Source organism: Nothobranchius furzeri, chromosome 6 (genome assembly GCF_043380555.1).
Source record: "Nothobranchius furzeri strain GRZ-AD chromosome 6, NfurGRZ-RIMD1, whole genome shotgun sequence".
Classification (NCBI taxonomy): Eukaryota; Metazoa; Chordata; class Actinopteri; order Cyprinodontiformes; family Nothobranchiidae; genus Nothobranchius; species Nothobranchius furzeri.
Window position 1 is genome coordinate 74,970,252 of NC_091746.1, and position 20,279 is coordinate 74,990,530.

General features: G+C 44.4%; 1 protein-coding gene across 2 annotated transcripts in view; it reads right to left on the reverse strand.

Moving 5' to 3' along the window:
• The window catches only part of arrdc1b (arrestin domain containing 1b), a 67,952-nt gene that overhangs the window by 21,138 nt on the left and 26,535 nt on the right, over positions 1–20,279 (reverse strand). The window contains exons 2-3 of one of the 2 annotated variants that reach the window (XM_015943495.3): positions 18,318–18,428; positions 3,175–3,225 (exon numbers count right to left, since the gene is read on the reverse strand). In XM_015943495.3, the coding sequence (XP_015798981.1) occupies positions 3,175–3,225; positions 18,318–18,428 (162 nt within the window). The remainder of the gene's footprint in view (positions 1–3,174; positions 3,226–18,317; positions 18,429–20,279) is intronic. The other variant, XM_070552560.1, reaches the window with a different exon arrangement.

Here is a 20,279-nt window from a genome sequence, read left to right on the forward strand (position 1 = left end):
GTACCCCCGACTCACAAGTCATTCGTTCCTACTAGAGACCACTGCAAATGTTTGGATTAAACGAGTGAACCACACCTTTAAGAGTCGACTGAAGCTAATTCTGGATGGAAAAGGGAAGAATTTTAGGTCACACGAGGCAACGTGACGTTTTCTGCTTTACATACAAATCTGAGTCTTTTAACCAAACAATAAAAAAAACAAAGTGGATAAACGTGGAGACAAATGGTCTCCGTCAGAGGATGACGTCCATCTCAGCAGATCTCCATCAGAGCTGTCAGCGGACACAAAGAAAGACGCCCGTCCCCTCCTGAAGGACAACGCTGGGTTTCGTGTCTCCAGGAAAGGACGAACGAGTGGAAGGAAGAAATCTAAGAAGCGAAGGGCAAAAGCAACAATGTGGGAAGAAACAGAACAAGAGGAAAGGGAAGGGAAGGCACGGCAGTAACCTCAGATTTTCGGATGATAAATGACGTTTACTGATCACAAGATGGTGATAAAAATGTCCAAATCCAATCTGAGCAGCTGTGACTGTTTACTGATTCAGATGTTACTTCCATTAAGGATGTCAGCTTGTTCAGAGGCTGTTTGGTTTCAGGCAGCTCGGTAGAACAAATCCAGAGAAGAAAGTAAGAACTTCACACCTTATCGATAACTTGTCGGTCTAAACTTGCTGCATTTGCTTTAAAAAGTGAAAATGTTACAGGCTGATGAATCTGAGATGAGATTTACAGTTGGTGAAAAGTATTTGATTCATGTGTCCACAGGTGAGACCCTGAGGAGTTCCTTGGCTAGGCTGGAGATGTAATCCCTCCATCGTGCCCTGGGTTGACCCGGGAGCCTCCTCCCATGGGAGGCGTCCAGGAGGAGCTGACTAGATGCCTGAACCACCTCAGCTGGTTCCTTTCGATGTGGAGGAGCAGCAGCGGCTCTACTTTGAGTCCCACCCTGATGTCCGACCTCTTCCCTCTATAGTCTGAGTCCGTCCCCCAGATGGAGGAAACCCATTTCAGCTGCTGGTAGTCATGAATTTGTTCCAACGTTACTGTTAAACACAATCTGACTCAGTTGGAGCTTATTTGTCTGTGTGATGATCTCAGAGATCATAACAACAAGTTGGAGGTGTCTTTTTTTTGAGTGACCTCTGCAGATGAACGAGCCATCGTCTTCGATGTCTTTAGCATCTTTGGGAATCTGCAGCATTCCCACAGAGGAGACTTCAAGTGTTCCTAGGTGGAAACGGAGCAGTCCTGGTGGTTGTTGCTGCTGGTTCTGCGGAGAGCATCTGTTCCAGTCTCGCTTTCGGTTTGCTCAGCGCTAATGTCTTATTTTCTATTAGCATGCTGGTGAAGTCTTTACGGTGGGTTAACCGCAGCGTTTCGTAACGCGGATAAGTCATACCGGTTAATCCCTCCAACCCTAGAGGTGGCTCAAGACTTCTGCACAGTTTTACACGCTTAAGTGTGTGTGTGTGTGTGTGCGTGTGCGTGCGTGCGTGTGTGTGTGTGGAGTTGGTGGTTGGGTTTTCATTGGGAGTACCAGGCCCTAAACCAGCTTCCCAAAAAGCCCAATTAGAACTTTTCCTAAATTCAGTGTTTTGTCCTCCTGGTTTACTCTATCGTGTAGATGGGAGCAGCCTGGAGCTCTGCTACTGGAGACGAGGCAGCCAATACTCATCCCATTATGTGTATTAATCCCTTAATTAAATTCATGAGTTAATTTTCTAAGCAACTTACTATAAATCCAACTTAAATCTGGTTTATTCAGCATGAACAGGAAACTGAAGATCCACCTGAACACAGCAGACTTGCATCCAGGAAGGGTTCAGGAGCAAATCCAACGTACATGTGAGCCTAATCAGTTACTAGATAACCGGCCGGGGCGGTGAGTGGTCCACATGGGGAGTTTGATGTCATGACACAAACCCTCACCCCGTTTTAGAGGATTGAATCCAAAGTCGAGAAACCCCAAAGCTACACCAATTAGAGAAAGATGAGCGGTGGAGATTAGCGCAGATTAAAGCCTCTGAAACAGGAGAAACATCTGTGAGAGGATGCTGTGCAGGAACATTTGTGTTAAATCCTGCTGATACTAAAAGACCAACGGGAATATTATCCTTAAGGAACTCCATTCCCAGAGAGAGGAGCTGCTGACTGGTGCAGAGGTGACAGAGAGGACTCCATGCATCAGGATACGTTCTCAGGCCTTTCCCAGTCGACGCGTGCACAGAAACGCACAAATCTAAAGCTCTTTATGACGTGGAACATCATTCCAAAGTAAGGATGCACCTATTCCAATACTGATGCATCCCTACTCAAGTGGAATACGACCGGCATGAGGAGGAGGAACCAAGATGTTGTGGCCGTGTGTGGAAAATCCTCATGCTACCGAGGACCCTGACAGACTCACATCAATAAAGTGCTAAAAATGATCCAACAAGCAGCTCAGAGCAACAGCGATCACCACCAGCAGGAACGTTTAGGAGCTTTTACTGGAGCTGAGCAACCAGAACATGGAGTTGTGTAGCTCCTTCCTCTAAAGCATGACTCAGCAGGTTCCACCTGGTAGTGAAGGTCTGGAATCATTACAATGCTAACCTGGGTCCCATTTTCACTGACATGAGATTCATTACAGAGAAATGAGCCATAAACAGCACCCACCCTGTTTCCTGAACCAGCAGGGGGCAGTAGCAGACACGAGAAACCTTCTTATTCATGTGTTCTCAAAACGTCTACATTCGTGTAGACAGGACAAAGCATGAAGGCATGAAGACTGATTAAAGAGACACCACACAACAGGACAGGAGACTAAAAATAACCTCCAGGGAGTCCAGTCGTCCATATGAGAGAGAGAGAGAGAGAGAGAGAGAGAGAGAGAGAGAGAGAGAGAGAGAGAGACGGGTGTAGTATGTTCAGATAAGACACATGAAGTGTGTTTGTGTCGTGTTGACTTTAGATGTGGAGTCACGCATCGCCTCCACCCAGACCTGTGCACATTAACTACAGCTTGTTTTTCCACACGCTATCACACGTATGGGAGTGACCGATTCCCATCAGAGGCGAAGGTCCTGGAGGTGAACGCTGTGCAAACCAGTAGAGGTTTGCATCGACGTAAACTTTGATAGGGCAGGTGTGTGTGTGAGAACCATCGACACACAGGTAAGAGGGTCACACCCACCTGGAAGGAGGAACTGGAACGGGAAACTGTGTTCGCCCGGCGGCAGAATTCCTGTAAGGAAATAAAAGTTTATCAGCTGTAAAGTGGAACTGACATTTATGATGGCTGTCTCCTGCAGTCAGTGGGGGATCCTAAGGATCAGAGTCCTGCAAGCAGTGAACCGTTTGTTTTTGGGATTTTACAGATTTTTTGTATAAAAATGGTGGATTTATATTTGTTTTAAATTTATGTAAAAAAAAAAGGCAAGAAAAGAAAGAAAAGAACATCATCAAAATTTACTTTGCATTCTAAGAAATCTGTAAAATAACAGTAATAAGCCATTTATCTACTGAAGCAAGGCCCTGCTGTGCCTGACTGATAAATACTAAGGACATAGCTAAAATTATTACAGTATACAGTTTTCAGCAACTCATTTGGTTTCTCGCTACATTAATTACATAAATAATTTACAACCATAGACTTAACCCAAGCACGAAGACCTGGTCGGGGAGTGTCCCTGTCCGTCTCTGAGCACCTGGACACAACCAGCCAGTTAATTCGGTAGAGGAGCTGATGGTCCCACCTCGTTAGGGACGGGCACTTTTCATTTTTAACTCTCTATTAGTCTGATTTTCCTGGAAGAGGCAGAGAGAAGGTGCTCAAACCGTGTCTGTGTTCATCCGCATCATGTTTCCTGCTTTTGCATCTCCCTTGTTTTTTGTTGGTGCTTTTTCAAATCCGTGTTGATGTTTTCCCGGGTCACATGGAACCAACTGTGTTGAACTGTTCTGGTCCATCAACCAGGAAGTTCAGACTTCCAGTGGGATTCAGGCCCATCCACCAGCAGCTGATTATCAGGCTGCTTCTGTATCAAAGTTAGCAAACAGAAAAGAAGCTGTTCATGAAAAGTGCTAGCCTAGAAATCTAGACAGACAGTAGCCAAAGCGAAATGATTTTGCTCTGCATGTTGGTCTAGCCATAGGAACCTCAGCCGGGCATTGGCCTGAGCAGTATTCTGTTGTGCTAATCACAGCGGTCTAGTGGTTTGGTGGGCGGGATGTAACGGCAGCTGAGTGAGATTGCAAAGATGGCGTCAGGTTATTTGAAACGGCTTCGGACTACAATTAAAGTTTTAAACATTCCTGTGTAAGTGGGCTTCTCATTAAATGTCGTACAAGACCTGAGCCCTCATTTATCAAACGTTTGTAGAAACTGTCCTGTATCTCTTGAATGAATTTTAGAATGTTCGTACGAACGGTCAAAATCCTGATTTACGAAGCATGCTGTGGTCACTCCAGCGCATGTTCCTGCACCATCGAGTGTTGATAACTCTCCTGGTAGGGCTGGGCAATATATCAATATAATTTTTAAACAAGATATAAGATGACTTTATATCTTTATATTGACATAACTGGTCAAACTGCTATGCTAGCGATTAGCCGCTATGCTAGCGACATGTTGCTCCGTCTCTAAGCGGCTATTAGATGCATTCTCACAAGTTAGCTCAATCTGAGAGCCTCTGGGTAAATGTGCTGGTCTAAAATTTGCATTTGGCGTTCTGGTTTTTAATTATTTGGGGACGTTCAACGCCAACGGAGTTCTGTTTTCCATCCTGCTTGTGCGGAGAGACGAGCCAAACCCCTCCCTCCCCTGTGTAATGAGGAAAAATCTACGGATAGCCAGACTGGCCAAGTTACCTCAAACATATTGTAAGGGTTTGAATTGTAAACTATAGATTCAACGTTTTATTTTGAAGGTGAGCTCAACAGGTGAGAAATGTTGTTCCGGTTTTTTCCGCTCTGGTTAGCTACGCTAGTAAAAACTCCGTTACGAGCGATTCTGTTAAAAAAAGTTAAGTTTGTAAGGCGTGGGTTACGGCGACAGTAGCCCGAAAATAATGTTCATAAAAGAGCAACCAGAGCCTCTGAGTCATTACAGTATAATCGCTGATATGAGCCAATCCTGTTAGACTGCAGCCATGTTTGCCCTGATAACTAATAACCCCATGGTGCATGACCCATGTGACCTTCAGTAGATGCAATTACATCATCATACATTTAGCTTAACATGATAGATTTTTATTCTCTGGACAAGAAATATATGATATGGCCACTTCTAGATGAAATTTAAATAATTTTACATTAATTATAAATATATAAATAAAAAGTACCTGTGGGACATTTGGTACACCTCTAGGTCTCAACTGTGTGTGTGTGTGTGTATGTGTGTGTGTGTGTGTGTGTGTGTGTGTGTGTGTGTGTGTGTGTGTGTGTGTGTGTGTTTGTGTGTGTGTGGATGCCTTAACAGGCAGCTGTACAAGAGAATAGGCACTAAGGTTAAAGTTTAACAAGAATCAATACATTTTCATGCATTAATCTACTGATTTATGTATAATTTATCAAGACAGCTTGAAGTGAGTTAACTTGTAAATATTTTACAGGAGGAAAAATATCGAGATATATATCGTAAATCGGAATTCAGCAAAAAGATATCGAGATGTAAGTTTTGGTCCATATCCATATTGCAACCAGTCGTCCTGTCCCTGCAGCTGAAGAACACCCCCACAGCATGATGCTGCCACCACCATGCATCACTGTGGGGACTATTTGACAAGTGATGAGCAGTGCCTGGTTTTTTCCACACATACCACTTAGAATTAAGGACAAAAAGTTCTACCTTGGTCTCAGACTAGAGAATCTCATTTCTTTCTTATATTTCAGAGGAAAAATATGAATTTAATTGATTTTAACAAACAGCTGCAATATAACAGAGTTAAATTTTACAGGGGTCTGAATACTTTTCCTTACCCACTGTAGGTTTACACAAAAGAAACTCTTTTTATACACTTTTTTCCCTCACTGTGCCAAATATAAACTGAACAGTGGCATTAAAATCAAGTCACTTACCGAACTGGGGTTTTAGGATTTTATTATACTCCTATTAAACATGAATAGCCATGTTAAAATGTAAAAATGGTAAAACTCCCAAACTGGCACAGATGAAACAAGGGTCTATAAATAAAGCTGCCAGTATTTACCCCATATAGCTGCATGAATAGCATCTTTATTCTAGATGGTTATGGAAGAGTGACAGATGAAGAACGGATGTTGATGTCACTGCTCGTCGTTCCTCTAACCGTTAAGCCACTGTGGCATACCACATTATCAGTCACCCACAATAAGCTGTGTGTGTGTGTGTGTGTGTGTGTGTGTATGTATGTATGTATGTGTGTGTGTGTGTGTGCCACCCCTCCTATTTTAATCTCCCTCGGCTGCCCGGACCTCTGGGACTGAGCAGACAACTTTCAGAAGAGAAGTGGATAAGAAAAAGCTGCACGGATAAAGATGAGCATGGAGGGGAGGTGTGTGAAATGTGTGTCTTCCTGTCTTTTGGGTGTGTGTGTGGAAATTTACCACACAATCTGGGTGTTGACTAGAATATTAAATGCTATAGTTTCAAAACAAATCTAAAAGTATTGTGCTGAATTTGATTAGAAATAATCCTGTGGAATATTTCTTAAGTCCTTCAAAGAGGTGTCTTCAACCAACAGCAGCCCTAATTCACTTTCAGCTAAGTGGTGACATGTTGAGGCAGCGCTAGCGGAGCGGTAACATGCATGCACCCTTAAAGGGGAAGAGTTTTTGAAGGTTGTGTGGCGTGTGCACGATTAGTCCATTTCAAGAAAACAGAGCTGATCTGAGTTTTGAGATTCAGGGAGAAAATTTCACGAAAGGATGAAGCTAACATCTCTTCAGAAAGAAGCTAACATCTCTCTTTAGAAAGAAGCTAACATCTCCTCTAAAAGAAGCTAACATCATCTCTTCAGAAAGAAGCTAACATCTCTTCAGAAAGAAGCTAACATCTCTCTTTAGAAATAAGCTAACATCTCCTCTAAAAGAAGCTAACATCTCTCTTCAGAAAGAAGCTAACACCTCTTCAGAAAGAAGCTAACATCTCTCTTTAGAAATAAGCTAACATCTCCTCTAAAAGAAGCTAACATCTCTCTTCAGAAAGAAGCTAACATCTCTTCAGAAAGAAGCCAACACATTCTCTGAAAGAAGCTAACATCTCCTCAGAAAGAAGCTAACACACCCTCAGAAACATCTCCAGGGATTTTCCTGGCTCAAACTGAGGCAGAGGTGGTAGCATCCTGACCCTGCGCCAGCACGTATACTCGTGCGTTCAACTGCCTCACTTTTTCAAAGGCAAATATTATGAAAAGCTCAATAATATGCATTAGATTGGTGTTTAGTTCCTTTTTCCATCTGATATTTATAGTTAAAATATTTTTAAATATTTGACCTACATTTCAGTAACTTTTTAGGTTTGTATTAAGAACACTCATCTTAGTCTAAATGACACAAATACATCCAGTAAAATACAATGCATTTCATTAACATGCATTTGTGTTGGAAATGGTAATAACATTCAATTTCTGCTGCTACCAATGTAATGGTGGCATGTCTATTATGTACGGGTTGGCAATAATTCAGTTTAGATTATGTTCAAACATAGAAGCAGATGTGAATTATATACTACAATGGCTTGCCGTACTTCCTGCTCCTGTATGTGGAGCAGACTTGTAGCAGTAATGTGACTCGTATCTGCAGAGGTTCTGATCCGTAGCGCTGCAGGATGCAGAATAAACAGGATGGTGGGAACTTTTCATCCACTTGTGGAGTTTAGTCTTTCTTGGTTTGACAATCATCATGTGTTTTTCTGTGTGCCACTTGATCGTGAGACTGCTAACCGTTAGCTTTAGCATCAGTCAGTCTGCGTGTAGCTGCACTTGTGATCCCAAACCTTGGACTGGTTCTGCCTTTGCTGGTTCCTTTATTTTCCTCCACTGCATCCAGATGACCACACTGTGCGCCAGTAAGAAGCATTTTTCTGACACGTAACGTAAAAATAGACAGACACAACAGTTTTTTCGTCACGCTGTACAGCCCTGCTCTGATATGGAAGAGCCTAGGGGGGGACGGGGACGTCTATAACACAAACCATAGATATGTACCAACTAGCGAGAAAAGCTGTTTTTGATCTTTTTCTGCAGCGGTTTTAGCGCTTTTCGGTGCACCGCTGCTGGTACAGCGTCCTTATAGTGGCGCAACGCTGCAACTGCTGTTAAAATAAAATCCACGTAGAGCTCTGGGAGTTAACCTCACTTCTCCCGGCATGCAACTGTTCAAATTGAAACGGCGCCATATTGGCATGCAGAAGCCCGCAGCTGGACTGTTTGTTATTGTCAGAAAACTCAATCAGACAGGAAATATGGTAGATTCCTGTTGTGCCCCAGGATGCAGAACAGACACGGACGACATAAGGAATGAGCCATCTACAGGATTCCCCAAGATGCGGAACGCCGCAAACGTTGGATCATTGTAATAAAACGCGCTAGTGACCGGGCTGAAATGAAGCTGTGGGATCCCGAGAGTAAAGGTTTTCACGTATGCAGCGACCGCTTCATATCAGGTACTTAAACAACGTTTCCTCAACTGTGTATGGTATTTATTTTAAATGCTTTTATTACGATTCTTAGTGGGCTTCCCAAACTTATTTTGGCGTGGATTTTTCTGTCTTATTACTCATAGCAACAAGTAAACGTCACGTAAAACGTTGCCTCGTGAGTTCTGCGTGCTGCCGTTTACGTGTTTTATGATCACAGCAATTAACCGGCTAAGCTGTATTTGATTTTTAAGCAATGGTTGATCAATTGTCAGATCACACATAAAAAGCACTTTGGATTGCTATTATCTGTCTCACCGAGACAGATCTCAGACAGATCCTGAGACGCTCCTGCCTGACATATTTATTTTATTCACGGAAAAAAATCAGACTAGTGATTTCTCTTGGTGTTCAGTTTATACATTCCAACAGCACAGCACTCTATTTAAACTTCTTACATGTAAATCTATGTTATTTGTCCATCCATCCATCCATTTTCATCCGCTTATCCGGAGTCGGGTTGCTGGGGCAGTAGCCGTCCAGAGGCCCAGACTTCCCTCTCCCCAGCCACTTGGGCCAGCTCCTCCGGGGGAATCCCAAGGGGTTCCCCGGCCAGGTACGGTAAGAAGTTCGCTCCGACAGCTTCTGGCATTTTTAAAAAGTATCCCAGGGGCACGGTAAGGGTCGGAGATATTTAGTCTATAAAATTTCTGACTATATAAAACAATTTCTTTGGTTTTAAAGTGTGAAGTAAACTCAGACGAAGTAAAATCCAAGCCGATCCCGTTCAATTTGTTTACTTTTGTTGCCTGCCAACATGGCTTCTACTCTCTGAGAGTCACGTGACGTCTGGAGCTCTATAGCTGGGGGCTGAGTGAAATCAGGCTGGGGCAGCACAAAATTTGCTGGAGGCGGCTGCCACGCAAATTTGAACGCAGAAAAACCCTGACCTCCTCAGAAAGAAGCCAACGTCTCCTCAGAAAGACGCCATCGTCTCCTCAGAAAGACGCCTTCGTCTCCTCAGAAAGAAGCCAACGTCTCCTCAGAAAGAAGCCAACGTCTCCTCAGAAAGAAGCCAACGTCTCCTCAGAAAGATGCCAACATCTCCTCAGAAAGAAGCCAGCGTCTCCTCAGAAAGAAGCCAGCGTCGCCTCAGAAAGAAGCCAACGTCTCCTCAGAAAGACGCCAACGTCTCCTCAGAAAGACGCCAACGTCTCCTCAGAGAGAAGCCAACGTCTCCTCAGAAAGAAGTCAACGTCTCCTCAGAAAGACGCCAACGTCTCCTCAGAAAGACGCCAACGTCTCCTCAGAAAGACGCCTACGTCTCCTCAGAAAGACGCCAATGTCTCCTCAGAAAGACGCCAACGTCTCCTCAGAAAGAAGCAAACGTCTCCTCAGAAAGAAGCCAACGTCTCCTCAGAAAGACGCCAGCGTCTCCTCAGAAAGAAGCCAGCGTCGCCTCAGAAAGAAGCCAGCGTCGCCTCAGAAAGAAGCCAGCGTCCCCTCAGAAAGAAGCCAGCGTCTCCTCAGAAAGACGCCAACGTCTCCTCAGAAAGAAGCCAACGTCTCCTCAGAAAGACGCCAACGCCTCCTCAGAAAGAAGCCAACGCCTCCTCAGAAAGAAGCCAACGTCTCCTCAGAAAGAAGCCAACCTGTCCTCAGAAAGACACCAATGTCTCCTCAGAAAGAAGCCATCGTCTCCTCAGAAAGAAGCCAACGTCTCCTCAGAAAGAAGCCAACGTCTCCTCAGAAAGACGCCAACGTCTCCTCAGAACGACGCCAACGTCTCCTCAGAAAGAAGTCAACGTCTCCTCAGAAAGAAGTCAACGTCTCCTCAGAAAGAAGCCAACGTCTCTTCAGAAAGAAGCCAACGTCTCCTCAGAAAGAAGCCAACGTCTCCTCAGAAAGAAGCCAACGTGTCCTCAGAAAGACACCAACGTCTCCTCAGAAAGAAGCCAACGTCTCCTCAGAAAGAAGCCAACGTCTCCTCAGAAAGAAGCCAACGTCTCCTCAGAAAGACGCCAACGTCTCCTCAGAAAGACGCCAACGTCTCCTCAGAAAGAAGCCAACGTCTCCTCAGAAAGACGCCTACGTCTCCTCAGAAAGACGCCAACGTCTCCTCAGAAAGAAGCCAACGTGTCCTCAGAAAGACGCCAATGTCTCCTCAGAAAGACGCCAACGTCTCCTCAGAAAGACGCCAACGTCTCCTCAGAAAGAAGCCAACGTCTCCTCAGAAAGAAGCCAACATCTCCTCAGAAAGAAGCCAACGTGTCCTCAGAAAGACGCCAATGTCTCCTCAGAAAGACGCCAACGTCTCCTCAGAAAGACGCCAACGTCTCCTCAGAAAGAAGCCAACGTGTCCTCAGAAAGAAGCCAACGTCTCCTCAGAAAGACGCCAACGTCTCCTCAGAAAGAAGCCAACGTCTCCTCAGAAAGAAGCCAACGTCTCCTCAGAAAGAAGCCAACGTCTCCTCAGAAAGACGCCAACGTCTCCTCAGAAAGAAGCCAACGTCTCCTCAGAAAGGCTGAACGAGAGTAATAAATGTAATAGTAGCAAATGAAGTGGGAAATTATTCCTCTGACAGCACAAAAACTAAAAGCTTAAAGAGTAAGTCACCCCCTACCAGAATCTTACTCCACCCACATTTCCTGATTGAAAAAGCCGCCACAATGAGACTTTGCCTGTCAGACCAGGACGGAAGGTCTGTAGCAGTATGTGACACCGATAGCAAACACCTGACAACATATGACAACGTCACAATAGCAAGAGCTTTGGAGTCCTCAGACTCTGAAAGGAGCTATACAAGTGTGGATCATTTATCATCTAATAGGATAGTTTTGAGAGATGTTAAGCTCAGATCTTCCCTCTTCTATGGGCTCTGCGCTGACTTGCTGTTAGTTCAACTCCTTCAATCTCCACATAGAGCAAACACTGACTGCAGAGAGGTTAATGACTGAGTTGAGCACTTTACACAACACCATTTATTAAAAAGTATTCCTTTAAACATACATGCTACTGACTGTTTTTCACTGCACAATGACCTTTAAATAACATTTGACTATCAAGGATTAGCCATCAGTATTCACACGCAGACACTTATGGTTATGATCTGGATGTCTAATCTATGACTAACCCCTTCTTTCCACCGGAGCCGTCAGCAGCGCGAGTCGGCCGCGTCTCAGGAGCAGCATGTCGCGGCCCTTACGCGCCGGTTCTATTTTCTACGCGCGACGCCTCTGAAACGGGTCAAGTTCGACATTTTTGGGGAAGGAAAGACAGGAAATGGGACGCGGAAACGGAGCGAAGCTTCCCGTGATTTTCAGAATAAAGAACGTACTGCCTTCCGGTTACTTTACTTTAAAAACAAGTTACTAACTGTGCGGCCCCGTGAGAAGTTATCACTTAGCTAGCGGTCTCCTTTGTTTTTCAGGTCCGTATTGGCGATTATAAAACGGACAGAACATTAAACACAAACCTTTTGGAGCCATGTTGTAGTTTTCTCCTGCTTGTTGTTGTGTTTACTGACGAAGTGACTCGTGTGACTTCGTGCTAGGGCTGGGCGATATGGCAAAAATAGAATATCGCGATTTTTCCAATATTTTATCACGATTTCGATTTCATCACTGTTTTTTATCCATGAATAGCATAACTTCAATTGCGTATTAAAGAAGAGAAACATTGAATAAATAAACATGTATTCATATTAGGGATAATCAGCACAGTGCTAACACACCTATATTTTAAACTCACACCAGAGATGATAAAAGCCCTGAGAGAAACAATTACAAAAATCAGTTTTTCTCGTTTTTCAAGTAACTTAACATAAATTAAAATTGTAAACATATTTAAAGTACAAACATGTCAATTGCAAACGTATTGTGCAAACATTAACTTGTTCAAAATACTATGTAGCTCCCAGTTGCTCATGTAGTGGATAGTTAAGCTCAAATACGGCTCTGATGTGCGGCTGGACCAGAGATCGCTTGTGGTAGCAAAAAACTGCACATTCTGAATATTTTCTGCAACAAGTCTCTAAATAAAGTAAAATTTTCCAGTGCATATTGGAGACAACCCATAGAAGCACTGATTTGATCTCATTTCAGAGAAAAATAGAACAGGTTAGATGCACCTAATAAATAAAATTACTAACAAACTCAGGATTCTTTCTTTGCTTCACTGTTCTGGTGCTGAAAATATCACTAATGTGGATCAAAGGAGATACACAGATGAATGCACCTCTTATTTATTATTTGGAGACTACATTTATTGCAGCTGGCAGAGGCAGAGATTGTTTCTATTGATACACGGATTTACAGAATCATTTTAAATTTTAATAGGGGAAGACTGCAGGAGGGAGCGGTAAAATACAGGGGGTCCCCAGCAAAAACAAGAAACTACGAGTCTGATGAAACCCGCTGGTTTTCCATCAGGCAGTCACGGGGCAGCTCCAGCGACCCAGTGGCTGTGCTGGGTCAATGTTACCGAGCTCAGTCCGGCTCGGCCGTGAACGAACCGAGGCGACATCCTGCTCTGCTTAAGAAGAAGCGTTATCTTCCCGCTTCAGAAGACGCGTCCAACGTGTTTTTACGCTTTCTCCGAGACATGTCACGTCACTAAGTTGTTAGCGCCGCGCGCTAAGGAAACCCTGCGTTCCTCTTCGGAACAAAAACCTCGTTGTCGCTCTCAGCCGCGGCAAAGCCATGTTTGTTCACACACAGGTGAAAACAAGCGGGGCACTAATATATTACTATGACTCACTCTGATTGGTTAAGGGTCAAACAAAGGTGTGTCATTCACCTGAGGTAACTTCCCTTTTCATTCAGAGGCAGAAATTCAACAGCAGAGCTGTGAATCGTGATAAAAAGGTCTCTCAAAAATGACAGACCGTCAGATGTGTGGATCGTAAAACGGTCTAAAATCGTCATATCGCCCAGCCCTACTTCGTGCTCGGTCGGTGACAGCTGCTCCCCTGCTGCTTCGCGTCTCGTGGGAAGGGCCAAGCAGCAGCTTACACGAGCAAGACGTGCTGCTGCAGTAACGTGCTGCTGACGGCTCCGGTGGAAAGCCGGGGTAACTGCTAATAAGAGCAGTAGTTGTTGCTATGACCATAAAATAAAAGTATCATTGAAACAGCATTTTGCCTCAGTGCAGTATTTGTGTCAGTGTACTTTCTATAAGTTACACATTGAGCAGGACTGTGTTGTATTAACTGGCGTGGATTACATGCTCCAGTGGCCCCCTCTTTGGTTGATTTGCATTTACAACAGGTTTCATGCATCATGGTGCATTTTCCAACCTGCAATGCACAGGATCAGTAAAACTGAAGAGCATATTCAACAGAAGGTCCTGTAAACTCACATATTTGAACACAAGTTGTTCCCAAAGATGCAAGATGCATGCTGCTGGAGAACTCCTCTCCTTATCAGACTTCAGTGAGTCTTTTTATATTCACCTGCACGAGACGATGGCTGACCTCCATGGGCTGTTTCAGCAAACAGACAGAAGCTCGTTTCAGGAGTTCTGTTGTCTTTCTGTTCTCATCTTAAACACAAAGCAGCAACGTTTCAACATTGACCTTATTTTGCTGACAGTTTCGGCTTCTCACAGTGCCGTCAGAGCTTCGCCAAGGCCATCGGTGCTTCACATTAGTGAAGCTGCCAAAGTTGTTAGCAAGACAAGGTAAAAACAAAAACTTTGCTACTCTGTTGTTACGTACAGTACCACTTTTCAGCCACAAGATGGCCTCAGTGGCTTTGCCTCGCCTGTCTCCCGGTGTAACAGGTGTTTGTAATCGCTCCAATCAGGGAGCAGCTGTTAAAGGCTGCTCTCCTCCCTCAGTCAGTGAGAAGGTACAGGGAAGCTTGGGCACGAAGGTGTTCAGGTTTCTCTCTTCTCCTCGAGTGCTTGTGTGTGTGTTGCTTCGTGGTACTTTGGTGATTTTGTGGTTTACTCTCGATAATTAGGATTTCTGGTAACTCTGACTTTGGACTGGCCTTTGACTCCCCCTTTTGGATTTCTCCTGAGCGTCTCTGCTTAACAGGACGTCTCTTGTTTAGTATTTGTATTTTTTTTTTAATTTAGTGTTTTACTAATAGTAAATATTTCAGTTAGATATTTTTCTCCTCCCAGCCCTTTTGGCTTGGCGCTTTTTGTTAACCCTTTTTCCCTTTTATAGGCACTTTGTGTTTAATAAAAATCCTTTGTTTGAGACAAAAATACTCTTATTATTATAAACTTATTATTTACCTACACACAACATCTCTTACTCCCTCTACCACATCTCTCCTAGCGACCAGAGGGACGTAACAAGATAAGAACAGAAAAACAACGCAACTAGAAAAGAAACGGAAAGAAGGTAACAAGGGGTATTTCTCAATGCCAAGGAACCTCGCCTTGATGCCTTGGCCCCGCCCCGGTTGCCAAGGAGATACGTCATCAGGAGCCGCCAACACGTGTTCCAATTTTCATGTTCTACCGTGGCGTGTGTTCTCAGTTTGTTAGCCGTTTAGCTAGCTGAGCGAGGATACACGGGAGGTGTCTTGTAGCCTAGCCTTGGTCAAAAATTACTCAGAATACACTGCGGTATTTTCAAAAGGACGGCGGATCAGAAGCCGGCAGCTACTTCGGGGACAATTTTCAAGTTTAAAAGTAAGTCAGCTAATTTAAAATGTTTTTTTTTAGATCCAAAGAAGTTATCTATGGTTGGTTAGTAGCTTAGTAGTTGCAGCTGCGGTGGCTAGCGGGTAGTAACTCACTTATATTTATTACTTAATAAACATATACACAATTTAAAAAGTAAAACAAGAAGACGAAAATATCATTTCTATAGCGACTCTCAAGATACAAATCACGAGGCCCTTCACAAAAACAAAAAATGTAAAAAATATTTATAAAACGCTTAAAAATATATTTAAAGTTAGCAACAATAGATAATTGTGATTAAAAATGTTAAGAAAGAGAGAGAGTGGACAGGAAAGAGGGAAATCAGTGGATCCTGAGGAAGGTGGAATAGGTGGGGAGAGCAGAATAAAGAGAGAGAGGTGAAGAAGGTCATACAAAAGCCAGCTTGAACAAGTGAGTCTTCAGCTGCTTTTTAAAGGAGACCACTGAGACCACTGATCTCAGGCTCAGGGGGAGAGAGGTCCAGAGTCTGGGGGCCACAGCAGCAGATGATCTGTCACCTTTGACCTTTAGCCTGGTGCTGCACAACCAGTAGGCTTTGGTCACTGGACCTCAGGGACCTGCTGGGGGTGTAGGGACTAAGAAGATCACCAATGTAAGATGGTGCTTGTCCATGTAAGGCCCTATAGACCAGAACCAGGATCTTGAAATGAACCCTGAAGTTGACTGGCAGCCAGTGAAGCTGGAGGAGAAGCGGGGTGATGTGGGTGTGTTTGGAGGACTTGGTCAGAAGCCGAGCACAGGCGTTCTGAACCACCTGTAGACGGTTCAAGGAGGTTCTGCTCAGACACGTGAAAAGAGAGTTAAAGTAGTCTAAGCGTGAGGAGATGAAGGTGTGGAGAACTGTCTCAAGTTCAGAGCGGGACAGAATGGGACTCAGCTTAGCAATGTTCCTGAGATGGAAGAAGGAAGAGCCAACAAGAGAACTGACATGAGAATCCAGGGTGAGAGCTGGGTCAAAGGTCACGCCAAGATTCCTGACAGAAGGTTTGGTGTGGGAAGCAAGCTGACCAAGAGAGTCTCTGACTTTGGGAACCAGCTTGTCTGGGGCACAGATGAGGATCTCAGTCTTATCTTCATTCAGCTGTAGAAAGCTCCCACCATCCAGGTTTTGATAGAGTCTAAGCAGGTGTGTAACAGCTGCAGCTTAGACATCTCATGGGGCTTAAAGGAGATGTACAGTTGGATGTCATCTGCATAAAGATGGTAGGAGATTCCTTTGAAGGAGCTCAGGATGTGCTGAAGAGGAAGCAGATAGAGGAGGAAGAGCAGAGGCCCCAGCACAGAACCTTGTGGGACACCATGGGTAAGAGAGGTGGTGGAGGACCTAAACTTGGAGACGGCCACAGAAAAGGAGCGCTCAGAGAGATAAGAGGAGAACCACTCCAGAGCAGATCCTGACAGGCCTACCCAGTCTCTCAGCCTCTCCAGTAGCAGGTGATGGTCAACAGTGTCAAAGGCTGCAGTCAGGTCCAGCAGGACCAGAACAGAACAGTCCCCTGCATCACTGTGGGTCAGAAGGTCATTAGAGACCCTAAGAAGAGCTGTTTCAGTAGAATGAGCTCTACGAAAACCTGACTGGAAGCTATCATAGATGTTATGTTCATCAAGAGCAGCTGTGAGTTGTTTAGCCACAACCTTTTCCAAGATCTTGGAGATGAACGGAAGTTTAGAGATGGGTCTGAAGCTGCTATGGAGAGAGGGGTCAAGACTCGGTTTTTTAAGAAGCAGGTGGATTACAGCGTTCTTAAAGTAAGCAGGGACCTGACCAGAAACCAGAGAAGCATTAATTATAGAGAGCACGCTGGGACCGATGGACTGAAAAACACTTTTAAACAAAGATGAGGGTAAGATGTGGAGGGGGCATGCAGAGGTCTTCATAGAGTTAACTAGTTTGGTTAACTCAGGCAAAAAAAACAGGAGCAAAGCTATCTAGGATGATGGGCCTGGTTGGAGTCGGGAGAGGCGGCGATAAGGCTGAAGGAGAGATGCTAGATCTAACCTTATTGACTTTGTCCACAAAGAAATACAGAAAGTTCTTACAGTCTGCAACAGAGTGGATGGAGGCTGTAGGAGAGGCAGGAGAGATGATGCTGCTGATGGTGTTAAACAGCACCTTGGGGTTCCCTTTGCTCTGGGACACCATGTTGGAGAAATAGGAAACCCTAGCGTCTCTGACTGCAGAGTTAAAGGACGTCAGAAGATCCTTTAGGTGCAGCAGATGGACGTGGAGATGGGTTTTCTTCCACAAACGCTCCATTTTTCTGCATTAGCGCTTCAGGCTGCGAAGGCTGTCATTAAACCAGGGAGTAGGGTTCACTGCAGGACCTGATCTGGTTCTGACAGGACAGATGTTGTCCAGAATGGAGAGGCAGTGCTCGTTGAACTGAGAAGTTAAGGAATCTGGGTCGTTATCAGAAGAACAGGGTGGATCAGAAGCAGCAGAAAAATTGCTAGCTGTGCTCTCATTAAGAAAACGAGAACTAACCAGACGGCGAGCAGGAGGTGGGGACGCAGAAACTGACAAGTTAAAGAAAATGCAATGGTGATCTGAAAGGCTCGTTATATATTTATATTGAAACTAATACGTATAAAATATAATGTTGTCTCCCGTGTCACGTGACGTTACGTGACAGCCGTGGAAGCCGCGGTCACATGATGCAAGTCTGTTCCATTTAACCGTTTTCTTTGACCAAGGAAGGACCGTGTCCTCGTAAGCCAGGCGCCTGGACATTGAGAAACACCCCATGGACTTTCAGGAGTTGTTTAAAACCAAAGATTAGTTCTGAGGAGACATTTTTACAGAGCAGGTTTGCCGTGTTTGCTTCAGTTGTTCACTTCCCTGGTAAATCTATGACCTAACAACAGCAAATGTTTGCTTTGCTCACTCACATCCCATAAAGGACGGCTCTGTCCTCAGTGTGGACAGAAACAAGAGAAAGCTAAAGCTAGAGTTTACCTCCGGGCTCTAAAGTAGCCGTGACAATGCAGACCCTTTAAACATGGAGGTTTCGAATCCCAGTGAGACTCGAATTACCTTTATCAGCTACTGACAGAGTGCTGTTGAAGTACTGCTCCTCCAGAGTCCACGAGGAGTCGTTCATTTTGGTGGAGATCCCACATGAGCCCTGGCAGAACACCTTGATGGCTGTGGAGAGAACAGGAAGTCGTTTAATCTTAATGAAAAACTAGCGCTCTTCATGTGTTCTTTACACAGAACTGGACGAATACGGCCAGAATTGAGGACAATATAGCATTCGTATTTAAATGGGAAAACCAATTAGTCTGTACACCCTGACCAGCATGAGAACGGAGCAAAAAGGGCATTTAAATTGGTTTGTGTTCGCCGAGCAGCAATAATACCAGGGTGTGAACAGAGTTTTAGTGAGTCAACAGCGAGCTGCATGGAGAGTGTAAATAAAACGTTGGTAGCGCTGGATTCTCCGACTCATTATCCAGACGACGAGATAAACAGCCTTCTCTTCAGAGTGAAAAACACTTTTATGAAGAATTTCAGGAGTGAACAAAAAGTTTCTACATTAATGTGAATTATTATGATAGAATTAACCAGAAATCAGTGGAAATGTTCATGTGTGCTGAGATTCAGGCGCCTCTTCTCTTGTGTGTCGGCGCTTCTTCTTGTTGTCTGTGAGGAAATGACAACTCTGATAACCAACACTAAACATGTGACAGATGCCGGAGGATTAGGCAGAAAGACGGAGCCGTCTGGTCTCACTATCATCTTGTTGTACAGAGCTAGGAGGCAAAGAGAGAGCTAATGTTGTAAACTCTCTCCTGAGAGCCTGAGGTCAGTGGTCTCCTTTAAAAAGGAGCTGAAAACTCACCTGTTCTGGTTTGGTGGGACTAGTGTTGTCAAAAAAATCAATACCTAGATATAAATCGATACTAAAGGTGGTATCTAAATTACATATTCCATCTCTATGGTATCTATATTATGGAGTCTCACATATACACAGCCTTCTTCAAGTACACCGACACACACGACAGCCAGATGCCGTAAAGCAGCCTCCGCCTCCCGGACAAACAGAAGAAGAAGACGCCGCATGGCTACATTGTTATTTCCCACGCGAGTTGTCTCCGATCCAAGTTTCGTTAACAATGGCAACAGCGAATTCGGGAGGCGCTTCACAGCCCAACTTAATCGACAACACAAAGAGCAAAAGTGCAGAGTGGAAACACTTTGGATACAAGGCTGATGAGTCGAGGAAAGCAACAGACCATGACAGACCCGTTTGCAAGGAGTGCTACAAAGAGATCGCTACGAAGTCCAGCAGCACAACACATTTGGCCAAGCGTCTGAGAGACCGACACCCCAAACTGCATGATGAAATGAAACAGGTGTCTAAAATTTATTAAATCTAGTAAGAATGTGTCTAATTGCACCAACAAATTTGAGCTCACGTATTAGTATTAGCTAAGCTAGCATACCAAGTCCGACACGTAGTTGTATATTCACGCTTATGTGCTTAAAGGAAACTCCCATTTATTGCAACCCGGTCTTAATTTCTAGCATGCAGTACGTTTGTTTACTCACGCTGACAACTTTGGTGCTACTTGGATTCCCTGGGGTATTTAGATCCATCGGCGAATCGCCATCAGTGTATATCCATATAACGGGTGCGGACGGGCACCCATGGTGCAGCCTCGACATAAGACATTATCTGCACCAAAACATCTTCATGTCGAAAGGCTTTGTTAGGAATCATTAACATGATTCCCCTGTTCGTTTGGAGCGGGTCTGGGATTTCTAGGCGTAAATAGACTAGCCGCGGCTAATCTAACCGGCGCTTTTAATTACGTCACTGCCGTGCGCCAATCTGTTTTTATTAAGATTACCGGTAGATGTACCTTTGTCCTACTGTGGAGAAATTCGTTTTCTCCCTTTACTGACCAACAGAGTTGTTCAAAAGTAATGAACAAAACATTAGCATTACATCTTATGACAAAAATGCACCTTAAACAGAGTTTAAGCAGCAAA